The 21,022-nt window shown below is 59.4% G+C and overlaps 4 protein-coding genes across 5 annotated transcripts; 3 read left to right on the top strand and 1 right to left on the bottom strand.

The window, feature by feature from the left end:
• Positions 1–529: 529 nt before the first annotated feature.
• On the top strand, positions 530–4,457 carry CD6 (CD6 molecule). The gene is given in 13 exon segments (XM_069016273.1): positions 530–584; positions 1,408–1,473; positions 1,763–1,813; positions 1,913–2,280; positions 2,283–2,589; positions 2,683–2,751; positions 2,852–2,989; positions 3,088–3,210; positions 3,295–3,390; positions 3,481–3,561; positions 3,657–3,803; positions 4,038–4,202; positions 4,283–4,457. Coding segments are annotated over 13 exon segments (1,764 nt in total). The 3' UTR covers positions 4,381–4,457.
• A 1,026-nt stretch (positions 4,458–5,483) lies between these two features.
• Positions 5,484–11,555, top strand: CD5 (CD5 molecule). Its single transcript, XM_069016119.1, has 11 exons — positions 5,484–5,923; positions 6,637–6,935; positions 7,483–7,521; positions 7,790–8,080; positions 8,162–8,224; positions 8,344–8,643; positions 9,527–9,814; positions 9,988–10,119; positions 10,708–10,761; positions 11,016–11,120; positions 11,199–11,555. Exons 1-11 carry the CDS (start codon positions 5,484–5,486, stop codon positions 11,282–11,284), a joined length of 2,097 nt encoding a protein of 698 aa, XP_068872220.1. The 3' UTR covers positions 11,285–11,555.
• A 321-nt stretch (positions 11,556–11,876) lies between these two features.
• On the bottom strand, positions 11,877–15,414 carry VPS37C (VPS37C subunit of ESCRT-I). 2 transcript variants are annotated; one of them, XM_069016279.1, is made up of 6 exons: positions 15,368–15,414; positions 14,926–15,060; positions 14,226–14,330; positions 13,985–14,156; positions 13,670–13,752; positions 11,877–13,418 (listed from the first exon to the last, which is right to left on the bottom strand). In XM_069016279.1, exons 3-6 carry the CDS (start codon positions 14,316–14,318, stop codon positions 12,687–12,689), a joined length of 1,080 nt encoding a protein of 359 aa, XP_068872380.1. In that variant the 5' UTR covers positions 14,319–14,330; positions 14,926–15,060; positions 15,368–15,414; the 3' UTR covers positions 11,877–12,686. The 2 variants fall into 2 exon arrangements, with proteins under 2 accessions (XP_068872380.1, XP_068872379.1); XM_069016278.1 differs by having other exon boundaries at positions 14,931–15,060.
• Positions 15,415–16,587: 1,173 nt separating this feature from the next.
• LOC138111080 (pepsin A-like) lies at positions 16,588–21,010 on the top strand. Its single transcript, XM_069016276.1, has 10 exons — positions 16,588–16,651; positions 18,783–19,007; positions 19,101–19,245; positions 19,435–19,552; positions 19,662–19,780; positions 19,862–20,061; positions 20,182–20,298; positions 20,372–20,510; positions 20,585–20,677; positions 20,765–21,010. The coding sequence occupies exons 2-10, from the start codon at positions 18,952–18,954 to the stop codon at positions 20,912–20,914; spliced, it is 1,137 nt and encodes a 378-aa protein (XP_068872377.1). The 5' UTR covers positions 16,588–16,651; positions 18,783–18,951; the 3' UTR covers positions 20,915–21,010.
• Positions 21,011–21,022: the final 12 nt, after the last annotated feature.

The raw sequence follows: 21,022 nt of genomic DNA, 5'->3' as shown, positions 1-21,022 counted from the left end.
CCAACTTTATCCCTCACATCATACTCCTGGAGGGTCCAGGGGTGGTCCTGGATGTGCTGGAAGATGCTCAGGATGTGGAGGCGCAGGTAACGTTGACTCCAAAAATCAGGGAGAAGGGGAGAACTCCTGGCTCTTCTCCATCACCCCACCGATGTCCCACAGCTCGGGAGAGCCCGAGCCCCCCTGCCACCACCCCAAATCCACAACCTGGAGGCACAAACGAGCTGCAGATCAGGATGGCTCCAACAGATCCTTGTCCCCCGGGGTGGGAGCACCAGATCCACGAGGCTCCCATGCCCCGGAGGGTCTGCGGGGTGCCCAAAACCCCGTTTCCTCCCCGGCGGGGCAGGACGGAGCCACCCCATCACCCTCCTCCACCCTGCAGCACTGAGTCGGCTTCCTGCCCTCCGCCACAGTCCCGGAGCCGCCGGAGCGAGGGGACACGGCCAAGCCATGTCCCCGAGCTGCTGAGACAGGGACCCCCTGAATCCCAGATCCCTGAATCCCATGGGGTTGCCCCGCTGATGGGATGGGGGGGCTCTGCCTGCTCTTGGTGGCTCTTTCTGCTGTGGCACCTGCACGAGGTACGTCACCGTCCCCATCCTGGCCCTTCCCGTCACTCTCTTGGGACCTCGGGGTGGTGGAGCCGCTGATTTGGGGGTCGGGGACCTTCCTGGGATGGGGAGCACCGGGGGTCCTGGGGGGTCCCCGACGTGGGTGTCACGGGGGGAGGATGCTGACCTCCAACCCACTGGGATGGAGGGAAAGGGATCCCCTACAAGGGTATCCCAAGGCTTGGGGATCCTCCTGAGGGTTAGGGCCCCCTTGGATCCCCCAAAAGCACCCTGGGAACCCCTAAAAGGGGACCCTAAGCCCTTAAAAGTGCTCTCAGAGCCATCCCACCTACAATCCCTGTGGGAATGGGGTGACACTCAGGGCCTGAAGCCCATCCTGTCTCTCGTGTACCCTGTGGATGGTTTTGGGATGTGAGGCCTCCTGTCTCCCCCCCCCATCCCAGCAGGATTTGGGATGGTTTGGCTGCTGAAATGGCTGCCAGGAGCTGCCTTGAGGCCTCCAATCGATGGGGGAATGGCCCCATCACCCCATTTCCGCCCTTCTCACACCTCCGTCTCCACCTGGGGCAGCTCATTCCCACCTTCTCCCCTCATCCCTGACCTTTTCCTTGAACATTTGAACTCCAATCCACACCCTACCAGCTCTGGTGGCTCTTCCCAGGATTTCCACCCAAGCAGCCCCCTGGGTGCCGCACTTCCGGGGGTGAATCCTTCCCCCTGGAGGAGCCAAATCGGGAATTTTTAGGGATAACTGGATCATCCACTTACCTGTGGCTCTGGAATGGGTGCAGGCAGGTGGGTACAGGCAGGTCCAGCCCCTCTGTGTCCGCAGGGATCAACCGGAAGGCGGGAACAACACGTATGCGGGATGACATCCCAAATTTTCTCTCTTCCACTGGTGAGTTGTGTCCCAGTATTCCCACATTTAAGGCCAAATTCTCCCTGCAGATCCCACACCGGGATTTAGCCCTGGGAAACATCCTGCGGCACACAGGGATTGATTTTTGGGATGCAACAGCTCTGTAACCACGTTGCCAGAGCTTGGGGGGATTCCCAGTGTGCCACTCACAGCTGGGAGAATCCTCTGGGCCATGTTTGGGTGGGATTGGGATACACCCCTCCAAACTGGGAATCCTGGGGGGCTCAGCCCCTCATCCCTCTGCCCTTTCTCCCCACATCCCCCACAGAAACGACAGGAGCTCCCACTACTCCGACTGGGAACACCTCGGTGACACCGGGTGAGTGCAGGAGGGCGAGGGACATCCTCACGCCCACTCTTTGGGATTTTGGGATTTTTTGGGACAAGGCCAGCTCACCCTTCCCGGTGCATCTGTCAGATCCCAGAGCGCTCCGGCTGGCGGGTGGCCGGAGCCGCTGCGAGGGCCGCGTGGAGCTGGAGCAGGAGGGGACGTGGGGGACAGTGTGTGACGACGGCTGGGACATTCCCGACGCCGACGTCGTGTGCCGCCAGCTCCAGTGCGGCCACGCCGTGAGAGCCCAGGGCAACGCCGCCTTCGGCCGCGGGCACGGCCCCATCCTCCGGGATGAGGTGGGGTGCGAGGGACACGAGCGGCACCTCTGGGAATGTCCGGCCGCGCCGGAGCACGACTGCAGCCACAAGGAGGACGCCGGCGTCGTTTGCTCAGGTGGGTTTGGAATATTCCGGAGCCGGGGATGCGGGCGGCGCGTCCCGAACCCTGCGCTCTTCCCGCAGAGCACCAGGAGTGGCGGCTCTCCGGAGGCCGGGACGGATGCGCCGGCAGGGTGGAGGTGTTTTTCCGTGGCATTTGGAGCACGGTGTGTAACAGCACCTGGTATGAGCTGGAGGCCACGGTGCTGTGCCGGACGCTGGGATGCGGGAACGCGCTCCAGCGGCCCTCCTTCGGACACACGCTTCCCGGGAAGATGGTGTACCTGTGCGGGAGCCTGCAGCCCTCGCTGGCACAGTGCCGCTGGGCCTTCAATAAATCCGCTCCGTGCTACCAGTCCTGGGCCGCCGGGGTTATCTGCAACGGTAAGGGATCGGGATCCTTCCCGCTGGGATGTGAGGCACGGCCTGGGTCCCGCCCTCTCCCAAGCATCCCTTTCCTGCCCCCGCCTTTTCCAGGCTCCCAGGGTTTGGAGACGCCGACGCCCACGGCTGAGGTGACTCCCGGGAACGTCACGGTCCGGCACGGTGAGTGTCCGAGCCCCCGGCGGCCGTTCCCTGGGATCGGGGGGAAATTCCATAGGGGAAAGATTTATGTGGGATGGGCTGTGTCCGTTCTCTGTCCCAGCCGAGGAGGGGACCCCAGCCTTGGGGACACCAGCCCTGGACAGTCCCCTCTTTGTCCTGTGCCTGGTGCTGGCGGCGCTGCTCCTGCTCTCCGTGCTGGCCTTTTCCGCCGCCCTGCTGAGGCTGAGGAAGAGGAGCGGTAAGAAATTCTGGATCCGGACATTGGAATTGGGGTACAATCCTCACTTTTCGGGCTCAGCTCAGCCATGGAGTGGGTGCATCCCCTTGTCCCCACAGCCACGTCCTCCTTGGGAATACCCATGTCAGTCCTGGGGACCCACAGATCCCAGAGCCCCGACGCGACCTCCGGCATCCCCAAGGACTACAGGGAGACTCCCACCAGCCTTCCCAAAGGATCAGGTGGGTCTGGCAGGTCCCCCCGGGGGCTGTGGAGCAGGAGGTCCCGGCTGGTGACAGATGCCACATCGCCTTGTCACCCCCCAGACCTGCTGGTCACAGCCATTTCCAAGGATTCTGATTCCGACTCTGAATATTATGAGTTCAGCAGCAAGCCTCCTGTCGCCCTCTCCACCTTCTACAGTGAGCATCCCACTTCCTCTGGGATCCCTGACACCCTGTCCCGGGATCCCTGTCACCCAGGATGCCCCCACCCCTCTCCCCTTCCTGCAGACTCCCTGCGCCGGCATCCCAGGGACGATCTTCTCCCTCTGAGACGCAGCCAGGACAGGATGGAGCCATTCCCTGAGGATGGTAGGATACGAGGGGGCTCTATCCCATGGACGGGAGGGTGGCCACCCCCCGTTCCTATATCCTTGTTCCCACATTTGGTGTCCTTGTTCCCACAGAGCCGGCCAGGCCAAGCCCCGCCTTCCGCGGCTCCTCCAGCTCATCCTCATCCTCATCCACGGAGCCCTGTTGGAATGGCAGCATTCCCCCTCCATCCCAGGGCACCCATTGGGACCCGGCAGGCACCAGCCACGACTACAGCGCAGGTGGGCAGGGTGGGAGCGGGGATGGGAGCAGGCATGGGGAGAGAGTCCAAGGATGGGAGCAAGAGATGCAGAGACCACAGGGATGGGGAGGGAATGGGGGTTCAGGGATGGGAGCGGGGATAGAGCGACCCCAAGGGTGGGGACAGGGATGGGTTCAACCTCGGTGAGGAAATGGGACCCCATGGAGTGGGAGCAGGGATGGGAAGTGCCAGTCGGTGACCCTGTTCTTCCCAGTTCCCCCAGTTCCCCTGGCAGCGCCCGCCCCAGTGCCCTCCCAGCCCTGGGCACCTGCGGCTCCGGCAGATCCCGATCCCGACGGCAGCTCCAGCACCTCCTCGGGGGAGTGGTACGAGAACGTGCAGGAGACGGAGCCCCCCGGAGACCCCTCCTCCCATCCTGGTGAGCATCCTGTGCGGGAGGGGGGGACACAGGCAATTCCGGGAACTCCCCAATCCTCCTGAGCGGCTCTGTCTCCGCAGGCTGGTCAGATCCATCCTGTCCCTTGGGGGAACACCCGGAGGATCCCGACTTTTCCGAGGGCAGCGACTACGACGACATCCAGGGCTCTGCCTACTGAGCCTGTCCCACCACTCCAGAGGCCAAATCTCCCAGAATTCTCCAGCTGTCTTCTCTGGAATTCTCCAACCATCTCCTCCGCGCTACCATTAAAAGCTCTTCCCACCATGTCCCTTGTCCATAGGAGTGGCCACCACGTGCTCCCACTTGTCCACCAGGTGACCCGAGGATGGCCAAATATCCCATTCCCAACCCACGGGAGCAGGGAAGGGGGCGGCAGGGCCCTGGTCCAGCTCCATAGCACTGGGGGTGGAAATTAAACCGCAGCAAGGGGGGACATGGATGTCCCTCGTGTCCCCCCGGAGCTTCCCTACACCCCGCTGGGACAGTCCCCATCCCAGGAACATGCTGTCCATAAATCCCATCCGGGGGGCTCCAGGGATGCTGGAAGGGACGACACCAAGGTGCCACCCCAAACCCACCGGATGGTGCCCTATAGGGGTGGGATACAGCCCCCAACCCCTCCAGCATCTCCCAATCCATCCACATCCCAGCTTTGGGATTCGGGAGTGCTCCCGGCTGGGAGGGGGCACAGCACCCATCCATCACCCCGGGATTGGGACCCCCCAGCCCTCACCCCACTTCCCGCCACCCATCCCAAGCCGGCTGCTCCTGCCCCAGCCCCACCACCGGATTTCTGTCTCCCCGGGGAGGAGGTCGGGGTTCAGCCGCACCCCAAGTGGAAAATGTGGGCCCCCCCCACATCCTCCAGCTGTTTGCCGAGCGAGAGGCCCCGCACAAAGGAGCCGCAACAACGGAGGAAATCCCAAAATAGCAGCAAAACCCCAACAAAGGGCACAGGGCGAGGGCCGAGAGCGGAGCGGGCACGGGGCGGGCACGGGGGGTGCCCCAGCCCCGCTCCTGGCCCCGGGTGCCAGAGGGGGCTGGGAGGGAGGTGATGGTGTTGGGATGGCCGGGATTGTGGCATGGGCAGGCCTGGGGGGATGGATGAGTTGGAGGAGGGTGGTTCTGATGCCCTGGGGGGGGGGGGGTCCCAAAGTCCAGGGGCTATCGATGTCCTGGCTGGGATCCCAATGTCCAGAGGGCCAGCAGTGTCCTGAGGGTGCTGATTCCCGGCAGGGCACCAATTCCCTGCAGGTTCCGATGCCTTTGGAGTGTGACAAGCCCGCCCGTGGCCCCCCAGGCGAGGTGTCACCTCCACCCCCACACAGCCACATCAGCGTCAACCGTTCCTCCGAGCCGCTCCTGCCTGGAAAATCCCCCTTTTCCCCACCGCCGCCATCCCGGCAGCGTGCTGACAGCCACCGAGCCCCTTCCCGCTCACTCCAAAGGCAGCTCCTGCTTTTTGGAAGGCTCCTCACGGCAGGCAGCGTTGTCAGCGCTTCCCAGCGCCCCCCAAACTCCCCCCCGGGAAGAGATTCCAATCATCCCGAGCTGCTGGAGCTGCTGCCACGGCACGCTCAGGATGCTGAGCTGGCTCGCAGCGCCCGAGGCAAGGCGGATGCTCAATCCAAGCCCAAATCCCATCCCTGGGATCTCACGGCCTCCAGAGGCAGTCACGGCTCTGAGGGAGCCCCATATCCGTGGGGGTCACACCCCCTGGATAACAGGACCTTTCCTAGAGGTACCCTGGGATGTTTGGGGTGAATCCCAAATTTCAGGTTGATTTAGGGGGATTGAGGACCCTCCAGTGAGTCCTGTAGGAGCAGGCCTAGGAATCGCACCCCTTTTCCAGGGAATTTTCAAAGCCAAAGTGGGTGGGGGAGCAGCTGCGGGACTCCCATGTGGGATATCCCAACCGGGCCTGCTCCCACCAGGATCAGCAGCACCCCTGGGATAACCAGGGTGGGAACAAGTGGTGGCTACAGGGAGCACCCAGGTGCTGAGATCCTGCTCGAGGCTTGGGGACTGGAGCATCCATGGATGGTGGAGCAGGACGGGATGGGAAGCTCCATCCGTGTCTCCTTCCAGCAGGAACACCGCGGGGTCAATGGAAAACAGCTGCCTCATTAGCATGCCTGACCTGGATTCGGAGCGATTAATTAGGGCACAATCAATCAACGCCTCTACCCTCCCTAGCTCCTGCATCGCTGGTGCCCCACGTGCCCTTGCAGGGGTGTAGGGTGTCCCTGGAATGCCAGAACCCGGGATGTGCCTGGATAAAACCTTCCCCCATCCCATTCCTGGGGATTTAGGGGATGCCAGGATGGGCATCGACTCCTCTGCAGCCCCGGGGGGGTCGGAGACCCCCAAATCTCCCTGGGCACTGGATATGTTCACCACCTCTCTTTCCCAGAGCTGTGGACATCCCGGGATTTGGCGGGAGCTGCACCCCACAAGTGTCTCAGCCCTTTCCCCTCGTGCTTGGCGGGACCCGGGGAGGCAACGGAGCCTTCAAACGGGGCCCAGAGGTGACGTCAAAAAACCACAGAGGGAGGAAAAACAGCCGGTTCCTGCCCGGGCCCCCTCCCTCGCCTGCTCCCGGCCGGGCAGCGGAGGCGGCGGAGCCTCCGGAGCCCCCCGTGTCCCCCATCCCGCCACCGGAGCCCATGGCAACCCAGCTGCCCATCCTGTGCCTCCTGCTGGGAATATGGGGTGAGTACCAGGCGCCCCGACCTCGGCACAGCCCTCAAATCTCGTGGCACAACCCCTCCCCCCGGTTTTCCCACTCCAGGCGGAATCGGCTCTGTGGAGTCGCGGCTCCACCCTGGGTGAGCCACAGTGTGGGGCTCGGGGTGGGCAGCACTCTGGTGACCCCCCACCCCCCCACCACTCTGGGGGTCCCCAGGGTCCCCAAGATGGAGCCAGTGGTGCTGGGGGCAGCCAGGTGTTTCCCCATCCTCATTCCCTGCCGGCTCCTGCCCTTCCCTCCGTCCACATGGCGCCGTTCCCGAACATTCCACCCAGGAGCGGGGCTAATTAGCCGTGATTAGCAGGTCCCTCCATCTTTTCTCAGCCCTAGAGATCCCCCAGCAGATGGATGGGGAGGCAGCAAATCGTCTTTCTCCCCCCCAGAAGTCCCAGTTTTCCCACAAAATCCCCCTTTTCCCCAAAACAACCATCGACGGAGCCGCTGTCCCAAACTCGGGACTGCCCAGGGTGGGACGTGGGATTGACACCCCATTTCCGCTCCTTCCCACAGCCGTCCCTGACCGTGGAGCAGCCACCTGGATCCCTGGAGGTGAGAATTTGGGGAGCGGCTCCTCGGGAATGCTGCCCCCGGCTCTGTGAGCATGGCGGGCGCTGGAGTTGCATCATCCGGAAGCGGAGCCGCGGGGTCCCAGCTCAGCCCCCCACCTTCCCTCGACCCCTCCACGCTCCCATTCCTTGCGCTGCTTCTTCCCAAGACCCCCCCCCCCAAGGGCTTTTCCATCATTCCCAGGGTGAAAAGCCACCGGGGAAGGGAAGGAAGCCCCTGATGATGGTGTTTTCCCGGTGTTTTCCCGCAGAGCCCCTCCTGAGACTCACCAGAGGTGGCTGCCGCTGCACTGGGATACTGGAGGTGAACTGGGAAAACCAATGGAGGCAAATTTGCAGGGAGAGCGTGAGCATGGACGACCTGGATTGGATCTGCCAGCGGCTGGAGTGTGGCCCCCTCTCCTCTGAGTCCCTGGAGCTCATCACTCTCGGTGGGAAGGGGCCGCTCAGGCAGGCCACGAGGTGCCAGAGGCCACTGCAGCTGCTGGGATGCAACTGGGAGCTGGCGAACTGCACGGAGCACGTCATTGTCTCCTGCAGAGGTGAGCCTGGACCCCCAGCCCGGCTACCTCAATCCCTAGGGGTCATCCATGCCCACGTGGCCCCATCTCTTCTCATTCCAGAGGCGGTGAAAACCACTCCCAAGCCCGCACCGGCACCCCCGGCCACCACCCCGGAGCCCACAGGTAAGTGCCTCATGCTGTGGGACCCACAGCGTCAAACGTGGGGACTTCCCACTAAATCATGGAAAATAACACCATCCCGATCCGTAATGCTTCCTCTTCCATCGTCACTCCCTCTGCAGGACCCCCCCGGCTGCGGCTGGTGGACGGCAATTTCAGCTGCTCCGGCTTCCTGGAGCTGCACAAGCAGGGGCTGTGGGGGGCCGTGGCGAGCGTCCCGCACATCTGGCCACACCTGGCCACCCTCATCTGCCGGGAATTGCGCTGCGGCACCGCTGGGAACAGCCACGGCGAGCCGGATCCGGGGATCCACCTGCCGGTGCGGTGGGAGGCAGTGGATTCCTGTGGGAGCCACTTCCTGCCGGACTGCTTCAACAGGACCAGCTCCCGGGGGAAAACGCCCGCCTTCGTCACCTGCTCAGGTGAGAGCGGTCCTGGAGCACCCATGATTTCCCACTCCGGTGGGATATCCTGGGGGTTTGTGGGGCCGGAGCAGGGAACCAGCCCCATCCCCGCCCGCCCCACGGGCCCCATCCACCCACTCCCGCTCTTCCTTTCTGGGGTGCGAGGGCAAAACAGGAAATCTCAGTTCCCAGCAGAGGAGGATGCGCTGGGGAGGGAGAGCAGCCGTGGCAGCATCCCAAATTCCAGCTGGGAGTGGGGAACACAGGCAGGGAGCAGGCTGTGAGCATCCTGCTGCGGGCAGCTCCCTGAGTACCTTCCATCTCCCTGCTCCCATCATCTCCCTGCCTCGGGCATGGCCCTGGACGTCTTCCCTGCCACAGGCCTCTCCCTGTCCTTTTCCATGAGCGTTTCCCTGGAGATCAGCTCGGTGCCAGCTCCGTGGCATGGAGAGCCAAGCCACGAGGCTCGGAGCAGGCTCCATCTGGCCTGGCTTGGAATGCCGTGGGATGTGGGGGGTTTAACGGGCTGGGGCAGCTGGCAGAGCCACCTTCCATGCTGCATTTCCCATGGGAAGAGTTCGAAGCTCCTCCATGCCTGGCTCTGGGAGGCACGAGGGGAGATGCCGGGAGCATCCCCATGCCATGAGCCTGTGCTGGACGAGGAGGAGGAGCACGTGCCAGCGGTATCCCTGTGGATCTCTCATCCCTGTGGATCTCATCCCTGTCTGCCTGGGGCTCCGACTCCTCTCTCCCTGTGGATCTGGTTCTTCCTCCCATGGGTCCGATCCCTCTCCGTGCATCTGACTCCCTTCTCCTTGTGGATTTCACCCTTCGCCGTGGGTCTGACCTCTCCCTGGGGATCCAACCCTTCTCCCCATGGATCTGCTCCTCTCTCCCACAGATTCCCAGCCGCGGGCCCTGCGGAGGCTGGCGGCCGGCCCCACTCCCTGTGAAGGGGACATCCAGGTATTCCACGCAGGACGGTGGCAGGATCTGTGTGACTCCGGAGCAGCACGGCGAGCCGAGCGTGGCCGGCAGATCTGCCGGGAGCTGGGCTGCGGGAATCTTACTTCCAGCACGGAAATCCGGGAGCCTCCCTCGACGGGAGTCACCTGTGGGGTCGGCCCCCTGCACCTCTGCCAGCCCAAGCTCGGGAACATCCGGAGCTGCTCCCGGACCAGAGTCGTGTGTAAGCCACGTGATCCGTGCGGTGCTGGGAGCTGGAATTCCCACACCTCTGGAGTGGGCAGGGATGGGGGTGGATGCCACGTGGGATTCAGGCTCCTGGCAGGGTGATGGGTGCTCCCACCCTGGTGCCAACCTCCAGCTGGGCACATCCGATGACATCCATGCTCTTCCCAGGCCAGGATTCGAAGCCGCTTCCTGCCGGGACATCTGCTGGAACCGTTGTGAGCATCTGCCTGGCGCTGCTGCTTTTCCTCATCCTTGTCCTCATCTGTGGCCCTCCTGCCTACCGGAAGCTGATGAAGAGAAGTAGGGGACACCCTTGGGATCCTCATCCTCCTTTTCCTCCTCCTCCCGCTCCGCCATCCCCCTGTGTCCCCTCAGGGCTGGCAGCTCCATGGATGCTTCCCTAAACTCCTTGGGGGGTGGGATTTGGCTGCTCAGCCTGACAGATCCCCCTGTCCCATTGTCCCCAAGCCTATCCCATTGTCCCCAAGCCTGTTCTATTATCCCTAAGCCTGTTCCATTATCCCCAAGCCTGTCCCACTGTCCCCAGACCTGTCCCATTGTCCCCAAGCCTATCCCATTGTCCCCAGACCTGTCCCATTGTCCCCAAGCCTGTCCCATTGTCCCCAGACCTGTCCCATTGTCCCCAGACCTGTCCCATTTTTCCCAGACTTGTCCCATTGTCCCCAAGCCTGTCCCACAAGTAGTGTGGGAGCGGGAAGAGGGATTAAGCTCCGAGCAGACACAAAAGAGCAGGTGGAGGATCCTGGGGCGGGGGGATTACTGGGAAGGGGGGGATTATTCGGGGTGACATATGGGGCTGGCAGGGGGGAAGCAGCCGGAGGAAGGATCAGGAAGATCCTTGGAGAGACAATTCCCCCTCTCTTTCAGTCTCCAAGAAGAAGCAGCGCCAGTGGATCGGCCCCACAGGAGTCAACCAGACGGGTAAGGAGCAGCTCCCTGAGGGGCTGGGAATGGGATTTAGAGTTCCTGGCAGTGGATTTGGGGTCTGGGCAGGCTGTTCCCCCCGGATCCTGGCACAAGGGCGCTGGATCTCATTTCCTTTTGGGATGTAACTCATCCAGGGAATCCGGGCCTGGAGCAGGCACCGGTTTTACTCAGCCCCTTCCCGGGGTGGGTATGTTCCCTCCAAGGTTCTGTTCCAACCCCAAAAATCCCAATCCCACTGTTTTTCCCAGTGTCTTTCCACCGCTCCAGCACAGCGCCGAGGCCTCGGGGACACGGAGGGGACAACGACTACGCTCAGCCCCCCCCCAAGAGCTCCCAGGTCTCCGCTTATCCAGGTAAGTGCTGGAAGCGGCTCCTCCCCGCCCCTTTTCCATGGAAGTGCATCCAACAGGCCACATCCGTGTCCTCCACAGCTCTGGAAGCAGCATGCCGGCGTTCCAACCCCCCGGATAACTCCTCAGACAGCGACTACGACCTGCACTCTGCCCGCAGGGTGTGAGTCCCTGCTTCCCAAAGGAGCTGATCCCTGTGGGGGGGATATCCCGGCATTCCAGAGCCCTTCCAGGAGCGCTTCCCAGCCTCCTCATGGGAGAAAAGGAGGCTTTTGGGTTCTTTTAAAGCTATTTATAGGAATTTAAGAGGCAGGTGGGGTGCAAGGAGCCCTTTGGAATAGTGGGATCACCAGCTTCTCCAAACCAGGATGAAGAGTTGGGATGATGGATAAAGGAGAGGGACGCGAGGGTGGGAATACTGGGAATGAGTCTGAGATATTTAATGACCAAGAAGTAGAATAAAATTGGGGTTTTGTACTAATTACACCTCGTCCTCTTCCCTCCATTATCCCAGTGTGATTCCAAGCTCCCAGTGAGGAGGGAAAAGCAGTAGAGGGAAACATGTTTTTCCCTGGCTTTTATCCCAAAGATAACCCCAAGAAAAGCAAGAAAAACAGGGTTGGAGGTGGTTCTGGAAGGGGGTGAAAGATTTCACTGATAGGATCCAAAGGAAGGTGGATGCCAGGAAGGGATAAAAGGATCAATCCTTAGCCGGATGTTCCGTTGCTTCCCAAAGTAACCGCGGCCATGACTCCGGAGTGCAATTAATTCATCCAGTTTTATTACTCTAATTAATGCCAGGGATGGAATTGCTTCCACCAACCCCTCGTCCTAGTCCATTAGTAATGGTTCCTTATAAATAACTTACAGGGATACAGGCAGGATTCGTAGGATAAAGTGCTGAGCAAAGCAAATCCCATTTCCACCATTTGTCATTCCCTCCGTTTCCAAGTGTTTCCTGAGAAGGGGGGACGGGAGGAGCCCGAAAAACCACACAGGAGGTTGGGAATACCAGAGGCTGCCCAGGCCCGGGTGGGAATCACCAACTCCCACTGCCAGCCCTGGAATGGTTTGGGTGGGAAGGGATCTGAAGGATCAGCCACTTCCAATCCCTTTCCACTGGTCCAGGTTGCTCCAAGCCTTGTCCAACCTGGCCTTGGACACTTCCAGGGATGGAGCAGCCATGACTTCCCTGGGAAATCCATTCCAGGGCCTCACCACCATCACAGGGAAGAATTTCTTCCCCAAATCCCATCTAAACCCACCCTCCGACAGGGTGAAGCCATTCCCCATCATCCCATCACTCCAAGTCCTTGTCCAAGTCCTTCTCCAGTGCTTTTAGAGCCCCTCTAGGCACCGGAAGGTGCTCCAAGGTTTCCCTGGAGGTTTTTCCTCTCAGGATTTCTGCTGGTCTGGCTCTGCCTCTCGCTCCGACCTCCGGAGCCCGACTCTTATCCCGTGTAATTCCTTTGCACCGGCGGATCCAGGAGCAACGCTCTGGGATCCCTCTTCTTCCTCAGTCCCCAAAAGAGGAGGAATCAGCACAGGATGCTCCCTGGAAGTCCTGGATTAGTATCCAGGCCAGGAAGGACGCTGAGGGTTTGGAGGTGGGGGGTATCCAAAGGCTGGGGGAGGCCCAGGATAGGGAGCCTGTGCTGGGATCGGGAAATTCGGGAGAGGGGGCTGAGTGGGGTAGGGACACTGCGGTCTCCCTGCTCCAGGCGGGATGTAGGGAGAGTACCCCGGTCTGGCAGGGGGAGGAGAGGGATGGGGAGCAGGATAGGGCAAGGGCTGCGGCGGGGCCCGGGATGGAGACCAGGAAAAGCCTCCCGAGGTGGATTTGGGATACCCCGGCGCAGAGTCGGCAGCAGAAGCCGCCGGATATCCGGGAGCTGGAGGAAGCGGGTAGGGAAAGGTGGCCTGGGAGCTGGGCTGGGAGGAAGCCACGTGTCCCACGGTGACCGGAGATCCCGGGAAAGGGGCGGGAGGCAGCGCTCCGTGGGCAGTGGGGCCGGGCGGAAGGGTCGGAGCCGGGCTGTAGGGCAGAGGGAAGGCCGGAGATCCCGATGGGAGGGGTTTTGTTGGATCCGTGGGAACGTGAGGAGGAGGAGGAGGACGAGGAGGAGGAAGAGGAGGCTGAGAGTCCCTGGCGCGCTCCTGGGATCCCTCCGTCTTCCTCACGATCTCCTGCAGCTTTTCCACTCGGACCCGGCGCAGGTGGGACAACTTCCTCATGCCGGAAAACTGCTCCAGGAACGTCTCCAGGGGCACCTCGCCCTCCAGGAACCTCTCGGCCATTTTCTGGAAGAGAGGAACAGCCTTGGGCTCATCCCTGCATCCCTCTGCTCCTCCTCTTCCCTCATCCTGATCTAGGTCCCTCCCAGCCACATCCTAAGGAGCAGCACCCACACAGGAGCAAGGACGGATCCAGCTCTTTGGAGAAAACCCAGCACACTCCAAAGGTAATCCATGATTTTAGGGACTGGGAGTCACTGCAAGTCTTTGAGGATGAAATCACTGGAACTCCCAATGGGTTTAAGCCCTAAACTCACCTCGGATTCCTCTTCAATCTTCTGGCTTTCCACCTGGAGGAGATCCAGCAAAGTCTGAGGCTGCAGCGCTGCTGAGAATTTCTCTGGGAAAACCGAGGGGAGAAAAAGGGAAAAAGTGAGGAAAAATCACCATCACAGGACAGAAACCAGGGAAAAACCAGCAGAGATCCCACAGGAACGGGCTTGGGAAGTGCTGGTGGAAGGAGGGAAATCCAAGAGGAATAACATCCTCCATCTCTCCAGCTGCTGGAAAAAAGCGGGCTATCGGTTTTCCAGGAAGCACAATCCTTCCTGGGGGAAGACCCCAGCGCTCACCCAGCTTTTCCTTCTGCTCCCTGCACCTCCCAGCCAGCTCCTGCAACTCCTGGTACTTCTTGGAGAGGTCGCTGCGTCCCGTCTCCAGCGGCGCCTGGAATTTCAGGTTCTGCTCGGCCAAGCTCCGGTTGGCAGCCAGGGCCATCTCCCTTTCCAGCTGCAGCTCCTGCACCTGCGGAGTTCGGGATGGTGAGCGCGGGAAGGCGCCGAGGACACCCCGGAGCCACCTCCCGGCACAAACCTCCCGGGATTCCAAAGCCAAGCGCTCGATCTCCTGGGAATCCTCCTGCAGCTCCCGGAGCTCCTCCACCGTCCGGCTCCTCAGCGTGTCCATCCTCCCGTATTCCTGGGGCACGGAAAAAGAGGCAAATCAATCCCCAAGCCCAACTGGGGATAGGTTTCCAACTGAAATCCAGGCTTGTTAAAGCCCTTGGAGCAGCAGCGCTGGGTTCCGTTCACCGAGAGGGAGAAGCAACATTCCCACTAATTCCTGCCCGGGAAAAGACTTCTTTCCCCTTTCCCGAGCCTGTCTGGATGGAATTCCGTGTATCCCAGGGTGTTCTGTCAAGGAAAAACCCACCCACAGCCCCGAGTCGCAAATTCCAGCTGGATGCCTCCATCCCATCCCAGAGGCCGCCTCATTCTGGACTCCATCCCATCCCACTGCAGGTTCCCAAGGAAACCTGGATCTGGCCACATCCCACCATGCCCAAAGGCTTGGGAAGGACCTCAAGGATCACCTAATTCCAGCCTCCTGCCACGGAATTCGGTGGAATCCCAAAAAAGACCAGGGAAACTATGGATTTCCTGCACTGCATCCATGGTTTATCCCAAGCATTCCCAGCTGCCGGGTATATTGAGCGAGCATCCCGTGGCTGGTGAAAATTCCAAGAGGTGGGATGGAATAAGGTGGGAATGCCCTAAGAAACAAGGAAACACACCAAACCTGCGCCGTCCTATTCGCTGCCAGCTCTTCTACCTCTCATCCAGGTGGAACATCCCAGGGATATCACGCCGGGAATGCCGCAACAGCCACGCTGAGGCTCAGGGTTGCCCAATCCACGATCCAGATAAACCTGTCCGAGGGAAAGACTGGCAATGAAGTCCCGCGCTGCAGGTGTGGGGCAGAAATCACCCGATTTGGTTCTTTAGGGGGATCATTAGCTAGATTTCATGGAGCTGGAGAGGGAAAAGCGGGAATGCTGCGAGTGGGAAAGCTCGGGGTGGGCTCTGGGAAGCATCCACAGGCGCTCAGGAAAGATGGACGCGAAGGGCTGCGCACCTGCGGAGGTGCAGCGAGCGGGCGGCGGGAGCAGCGCCATTATCCCCGTTATCCCGCCATTATTCCCGTTATTCCCATTCCCGGCCCTCTCCCGCACTCACCGAGGCGCCACGGGGACCCTCCGCCCGCCGCCGCTTCCGGCTTCCGGCTCTAACCGGAAGTGGGCGGGGCCACGCCGGGGCGGGAGGGGCAGGCCCCTCCCCCCTCCGAGCGTGAGGGGAAAGGTTCCGCCCAGCGCCGCCATGTTGGGGGGGGGCGGGAGCAGGGACCAATTTAATGGAATTTTTTAATCGATATCGTTCTTTGGCTGCCCGCGGGGCTCTCCCCGAGCTGTAGCTGCTCTAGGAATTATATCCTTCGCGTTTTCGGGGTGCACGGAGTTGCGGGAGAGCTGGAGAGGGATTTTGGAGAAGGGCGTGGAGCGATAGGGAAAGGGAGAAAGGCTCCACACGGACACAGGGCGGTTTAAAGTTGGATATTGGGAATAAATCCTTCTTTGTGAGGGTGGCGAAGCAAGTTGCCCAGGGAAGCTGCTGTTTCCCCATACCTGGAAGTGTCCAAGACCAGGTTGGAAGTGGTTTAGAAAGCACATTATAAAATGTCAGGTTCTTCCAGCTGGATCCAAGAGGTCAAAGCAAACTCCTCTGGAATACCTGCTTAGTTCCTCCTCACATGAAGCAGCAATATTCCGGAGAAAGCTCCGATCCCATCACCCACTCTACAAATCCAACTTTCCCAAAGTAAGCTTGGAAAATGCCCCACTTTTCCAGCTGTAACCCCACATTCCCAAAACCCAAGCAAGGATGAGGCAGGGGAAGAGCTCCATGATTTCTGCTCCTTCAGGAGACTATGGAAGGCCGGCCAAGGTCACCCAGCTGTTCCAGAAGTGCCGGGATCTGGGAAAGGCACCTCTGATCCCGTCACCTGAGAGCTGTTGTGCAACAAACGGGAGTCATATGATCCCAAATAATTCCAGGTAAATCAAGGACAATTTGTTCCCAGCGTGGCTGATAACCAGGTCAAACCCCCAGTGCTACGGGGGAAAAAAAGGGACTTGACTTTCCAAAGGAAAAAAAAAATATTTTCCAGGCTTCTTTTGGAGTTGTTTCCACAGATCTGGAAAAGCTGGAAAATGTTTAATTGGTTTTATACCAAAGCGTAAGATTTGAGGAGAGGGGCGAAATTGTGTTTGGATTTGCACAGAAGAAATGGGAAAATACCCATTTAAAAGTGTTCTCCAGAAATGAATTTGGGATAAACAGGTGCTTTTGGAAGGGTATTCCCATTATCTGCTTATTAATATCCTTAATTCCCACAAAAGATGGTTCCACAGGTTTTTTTCCCTCGGATGGCGTCTTAGTCACAGCCAAAATCACCCGCAGCAGGTAGGAAAAGGTGACCTGAGCAGCCCGAGGTCCTGCAGAATTCCATTCCCACAAGGATCAGCCAACATCCCTGGGCTTCCTCGATAAGTTAATTAAATAGTTTTTGATCCAATCCCAGAAATTTGACACCTCGGGAGCGTCAGCTTTCCCTCCTTTCATCTGACAGCTCCGATAAAGCACCCGGGTGATGAAAGCCTTTAGGGAAGGGACAAGAAAAACTGGGAACAGGGCCTGGAAAAATTGACTTCCTTAATCCATTCCCAAGATAAGATCTGTGTCCATAAAGGGATTTTTTTTTGGGGGGGGGAGGGGGGGAGGCTGCAGAGATAAAATTAAGGGAGTTTTGTCAGAGCAAGTTTTGATGTCCCGAGAATCCCTGTTTGATCCAGAGGGTGATTCCCACGGAAGTTAAATTCATCCCAAGGGGTGTCCCCACATCAAAATGACATTAAAAATCTGAATTTTCCCGGTAAAAGCCTAAATTTTGGGAGGGTTTTATTGCCTGGGAATCCTCAGCCAGCCCCTGCTGCTTCAACCAGGAGGAAAAGCTTCCAGACCCATCTTTCCAGCTGGGGGTTTTTGGGATCTCCCCATGCTTTGGTGCCCTCTGGTGCCAAGGAAAGCTGTGGCAGACGGGCCACCTGCTCCCATCCAAAGGGCTCCCAGCACTGGGATGGTTTATTCCAGGATCCAGCATCTCATTCCCTCCATTTCCCGACCAAGGTTGGGAAAATCCAGGATTTCTCTCGGAGGAAGCCATTTCATGCCTTAAAAGGGGTTATTTTTCCATCCTCCCAGATTTTATTCTGGATTTAATTAGTGCTAAATAGCAATTCCCAGGGGTTTTTTTCCAGTCTGGAATTCCACAGCTTCTTCCTTCTGTGGGTGTCATCCCTGTTGGATCCATTGTTCTGCTTTGATGGGATTTACCAGCAGCACAAAAAGCTTGTCCTAAAACTTCCCATAACTGGGCAAATGGGGTTTTTTTTCCATTGAAAAAACCAGGAATCCTGATCCCCAGGGATGGCACTTCTGGGAATTCAATGGATTTACAGCTCTGGGAAAACTTTGTATTTTTGTTTTCTGTTTTGGCCAGAAAAAAAGGAGGAAAACCTGGCGGCTCTAAAATCCACAGGTTCATATTCCAGTCTGGCTTTGGATGCTTCCAGGGATGGGGCATCCACAGCTTCTCTGGGAAATCCATCCCAGGGCCTCACCACCCTCACAGGGCAGAGTTTCTTCCCAGTATCCCGTTTCCCAGTTTGGAGCCATTCCCTCTTGTCCTGTCACTCCATTCCCACATCCAAAATCCCTGAACTGGGGGAAAACTGGGATGAGCTGGGGGAAAGCCGAGCTCCAGATGCCTCTGGATGAAGGTCACCGGAGTGGGATTGGGCACCTTGGCTTTGGTCATGGCACCACGTGCTGGATCCGTGGCTCCTGGAAGGGTCACCTTGTCCTGGAGGAGATCAAAGGCTCCCTAAGGCTGGAGCTGGCATTCCTCCCTTGGAATCAGCCCCATCCCAGCTGGGAAGGGTGGAAGAATCCAAGGATACGATGCTAGGTTGCGCTGGGGGAGTGAAACAAAGAGCCTGGATGGGGGATGTCGGGAGAGAAGGGATGGAGCACCGGATTATCCCTGAGGAAGGAAAGCGGGATGGGATGTGTTGTAGGGGGCTGGAAAGGAGAAAGTCTTGGCTGATTCCCAGAATGGAAGATCTGGACCTGGCAGCCTGAAAATCCTTCATGGAGCCTTGGCAAGAGAAGGATCTGGAGAGACCTTGGAGCCTCTTCCAGTGCTTTAAGGAGCTCCAGGAGAGCTGGAGAGGGCCTTTGGAAAAGGACCTGGAGTGACAGGACAAGGGGGAATGGCTTCCTACTACCAGAGGACAGGGTTAGATGGGATATTGGGAAGGAATTCTTCCCTGTGAAGGTGGTGAGGCATTCCTGGGAATGGATTTCCCACGGAAGCTGTGGCTGCCTCATTCCTGGAAGAGTCCGGCTCAAACCCTCCAGCAAGGAATTAGAGGGTTCAGGGGACAAACAACCCTGCATTCCCACCAGCTCCCACAGAATAACCGGGAGTGCTTCCTGCCCATCCCAACATCCCCATGGCCTGAATTCCCCCCAGGAATACGGAGATCCCCTGGCTTGACATTCCCCCTGCCTTCCTTAAGGACATTTTGATAACCATCCCAGCAGCAGTTTGCCTTTCTTATCGGGGCCTCCGGCCAAACACCGGAGCTGGGATATAAGGAGCAGGACCGGGATTGGAGGCACATTTTCCGTGAGCTCCCACCATGAAGCTGCTCCTGCTCCTTGCCCTGGTGGGCCTGGCCCAGGGCATCCAGACCAGGTGAGCCCCGGGGGGGTCCCCAAAACAGGGATGTGGGATGCGGGACGATCCCAGTGATGCATCCTGGTGATACATCCCGGTCTCTGTCCGCAGGGTGCCGCTGAAGAGGATGAAGTCACTGCGGCAGAGGCTGCAGGAGCAGGGCTTGCTGGAGAGTTACCTGGAGCAGCATCCCTACAACCTGGCTGCCAAGTATTTCCCGGGCATTGCCGTGGAGCCCCTGGAGAACTACATGGATGTGAGGGGCTGGGATTAGGAGCTGGGATCAGGGAGCACGGGGGGCTGCTGGCTCCTTCCCCATCCCACTGGCCCATTATCCATCCCACTGGTCCCTTCCCCATCCCTTTAACTCATCCCATTGGCCCGTTATTCATTCTCCTTTCCCCTTCCCAATCGCACTGACCCCTTCCCAACCCCATTCCAACAGGATGAGTACTTCGGCACCATCTCCATCGGGACCCCACCCCAGGAATTCACTGTGGTCTTCGACACCGGTTCCTCTAACCTCTGGGTTCCCTCAGTCTTCTGCTCCAGCCCAGCCTGCCGTAGGTGTCTGGAATAAGGCTGGAATGTGTCCTTTGGGAGCCTTGGATGGCTCTGCCCAGTCTTTTCCCAAGGGACATCAGGCAATCCCCCTCCTTCCCACCCCCACAGGCAATCACAACCGCTTCAATCCCGCGCAATCCTCCACGTTCCTCAGCACCAACGACACCCTGTTCATCGCCTACGGCACGGGAAGCATGACCGGAGTCCTGGGATACGACACCGTCAACGTATACCACGCGCTCCAGCCCCCTCATCCCGTGGGATCCCATGGGATCGTGCCCAATCCACACCTGTCTCCCTTCTCCCAGGTCGCCGGGATCAATGTCCGCAACCAGATATTTGGGCTGGCTGAGACGGAGCCGGGGGATTTCTTCTACTACACCCCTTTCGACGGCATCCTGGGATTGGCATTCCCGAGCATCGCCTCCTCTGGAGCCACCCCTGTCTTCGACAACATGATGATAGAAAACCTCGTGGATAGGCATCTCTTCTCTGTCTACCTGAGCAGGTAAATCCCAGCCGGAGCTGCTGAGGATTTCTCCCTTTTCCCTCACACTGGCCCCGTTTTCCAATGGGAACAGGGGTGTTGGCGGGATGGGAACCACCCCAGATGGATCCCCCTTTCCAGGGACAGCCAAGGTGGGAGCTTTGTCCTCTTCGGTGCCATCGATCCCTACTATGTCACCCAAGGCATCTCATGGATCCCACTCTCCGCAGAAACCTACTGGCAGATCACCATGGAGAGGTATTCCTGCTATTCCCTGCCCTCCAGCTGGTGTTTTGGGGAATCCAGGCTCACCCTGCATCCCTCTTCCCAGTGTCTCTGTCAACGGGGCTCCGGTGGCCTGTTCCTCGGGATGCCAGGCCATTGTGGATACGGGAACCACGCTGTTGGCTGTTCCTGTCCGGGCCCTCCGGACCCTCCTGAGGCGCCTTGGCGCCAGCCCCAGTGGTGAGGTGAGGCCTTGGGATGCTCCCTAGGAATTTTGTCCCGGCTGGATTGGCTGCTGACCCCCCCATGTCCTCCCCAGATCAGCTGTGAGGCCGCCAGGAACCTTCCCGACCTCATCTTCCACATCCACGGCAAAGAATTCCCGGTGCCGCCCAGAGCCTACGTGTTAAGGGTGAGCATCCCACTGGGAGCGGGTCTGTGGGGATACAGGGAGGGATCCAACAACTGGTGACCACCCCATTCCATATCCTCGGAGCAGAGTAACGGGTACTGCACGCTGGGATTGCAAGGCATGGATGTGCCCACGGAGGAGGGCGAGCTCTGGATCCTGGGGGATGTCTTTATCCGGGAATATTACGTCATCTTCGACAGGGCCAACAACAAGGTGGGGCTGTCCCGGCTGCCCTGAGCTGGGATGGGAATCCCAGGTGTTCCCAACTCGGTGGCTGGCAGGGCTTGTCCCTTTCCGGGCACGCCTGCCACCACCGAGGACAATAAAGGTGTGGAGAAGCCCCCC

This window comes from Aphelocoma coerulescens, chromosome 5, assembly GCF_041296385.1.
Source record: "Aphelocoma coerulescens isolate FSJ_1873_10779 chromosome 5, UR_Acoe_1.0, whole genome shotgun sequence".
In the NCBI taxonomy this organism is placed as follows: domain Eukaryota; kingdom Metazoa; phylum Chordata; class Aves; order Passeriformes; family Corvidae; genus Aphelocoma; species Aphelocoma coerulescens.
Note: the sequence above shows the minus strand (reverse complement) of the source record. Positions and strands in the feature narration are given on the sequence as shown.

What these genes read in the sequence shown, in the direction of transcription:
- CD5 (XM_069016119.1), top strand. Translation starts at nt 5,484, where the DNA reads ATGCCTTTGGAGTGTGACAAGCCCGCCCGTGGCCCCCCAGGCGAGGTG. An exon ending in CCTCCTGCTGGGAATATGGG is followed by an intron (nt 6,936 to 7,482) that starts GTGAGTACCAGG and finishes TCCTTCCCACAG; the next exon opens with CCGTCCCTGACCGTGGAGCA. An exon ending in CGTCATTGTCTCCTGCAGAG is followed by an intron (nt 8,081 to 8,161) that starts GTGAGCCTGGAC and finishes TTCTCATTCCAG; the next exon opens with AGGCGGTGAAAACCACTCCC.
- VPS37C (XM_069016279.1), bottom strand. Translation starts at nt 14,318, where the DNA reads ATGGACACGCTGAGGAGCCGGACGGTGGAGGAGCTCCGGGAGCTGCAG. An exon ending in TGGCTTTGGAATCCCGGGAG is followed by an intron (nt 14,157 to 14,225) that starts GTTTGTGCCGGG and finishes CGAACTCCGCAG; the next exon opens with GTGCAGGAGCTGCAGCTGGA. An exon ending in AGATTGAAGAGGAATCCGAG is followed by an intron (nt 13,419 to 13,669) that starts GTGAGTTTAGGG and finishes CCTCTCTTCCAG; the next exon opens with AAAATGGCCGAGAGGTTCCT.
- LOC138111080 (XM_069016276.1), top strand. Translation starts at nt 18,952, where the DNA reads ATGAAGCTGCTCCTGCTCCTTGCCCTGGTGGGCCTGGCCCAGGGCATC. An exon ending in GCCCAGGGCATCCAGACCAG is followed by an intron (nt 19,008 to 19,100) that starts GTGAGCCCCGGG and finishes CTCTGTCCGCAG; the next exon opens with GGTGCCGCTGAAGAGGATGA. An exon ending in GCGCCAGCCCCAGTGGTGAG is followed by an intron (nt 20,511 to 20,584) that starts GTGAGGCCTTGG and finishes TGTCCTCCCCAG; the next exon opens with ATCAGCTGTGAGGCCGCCAG.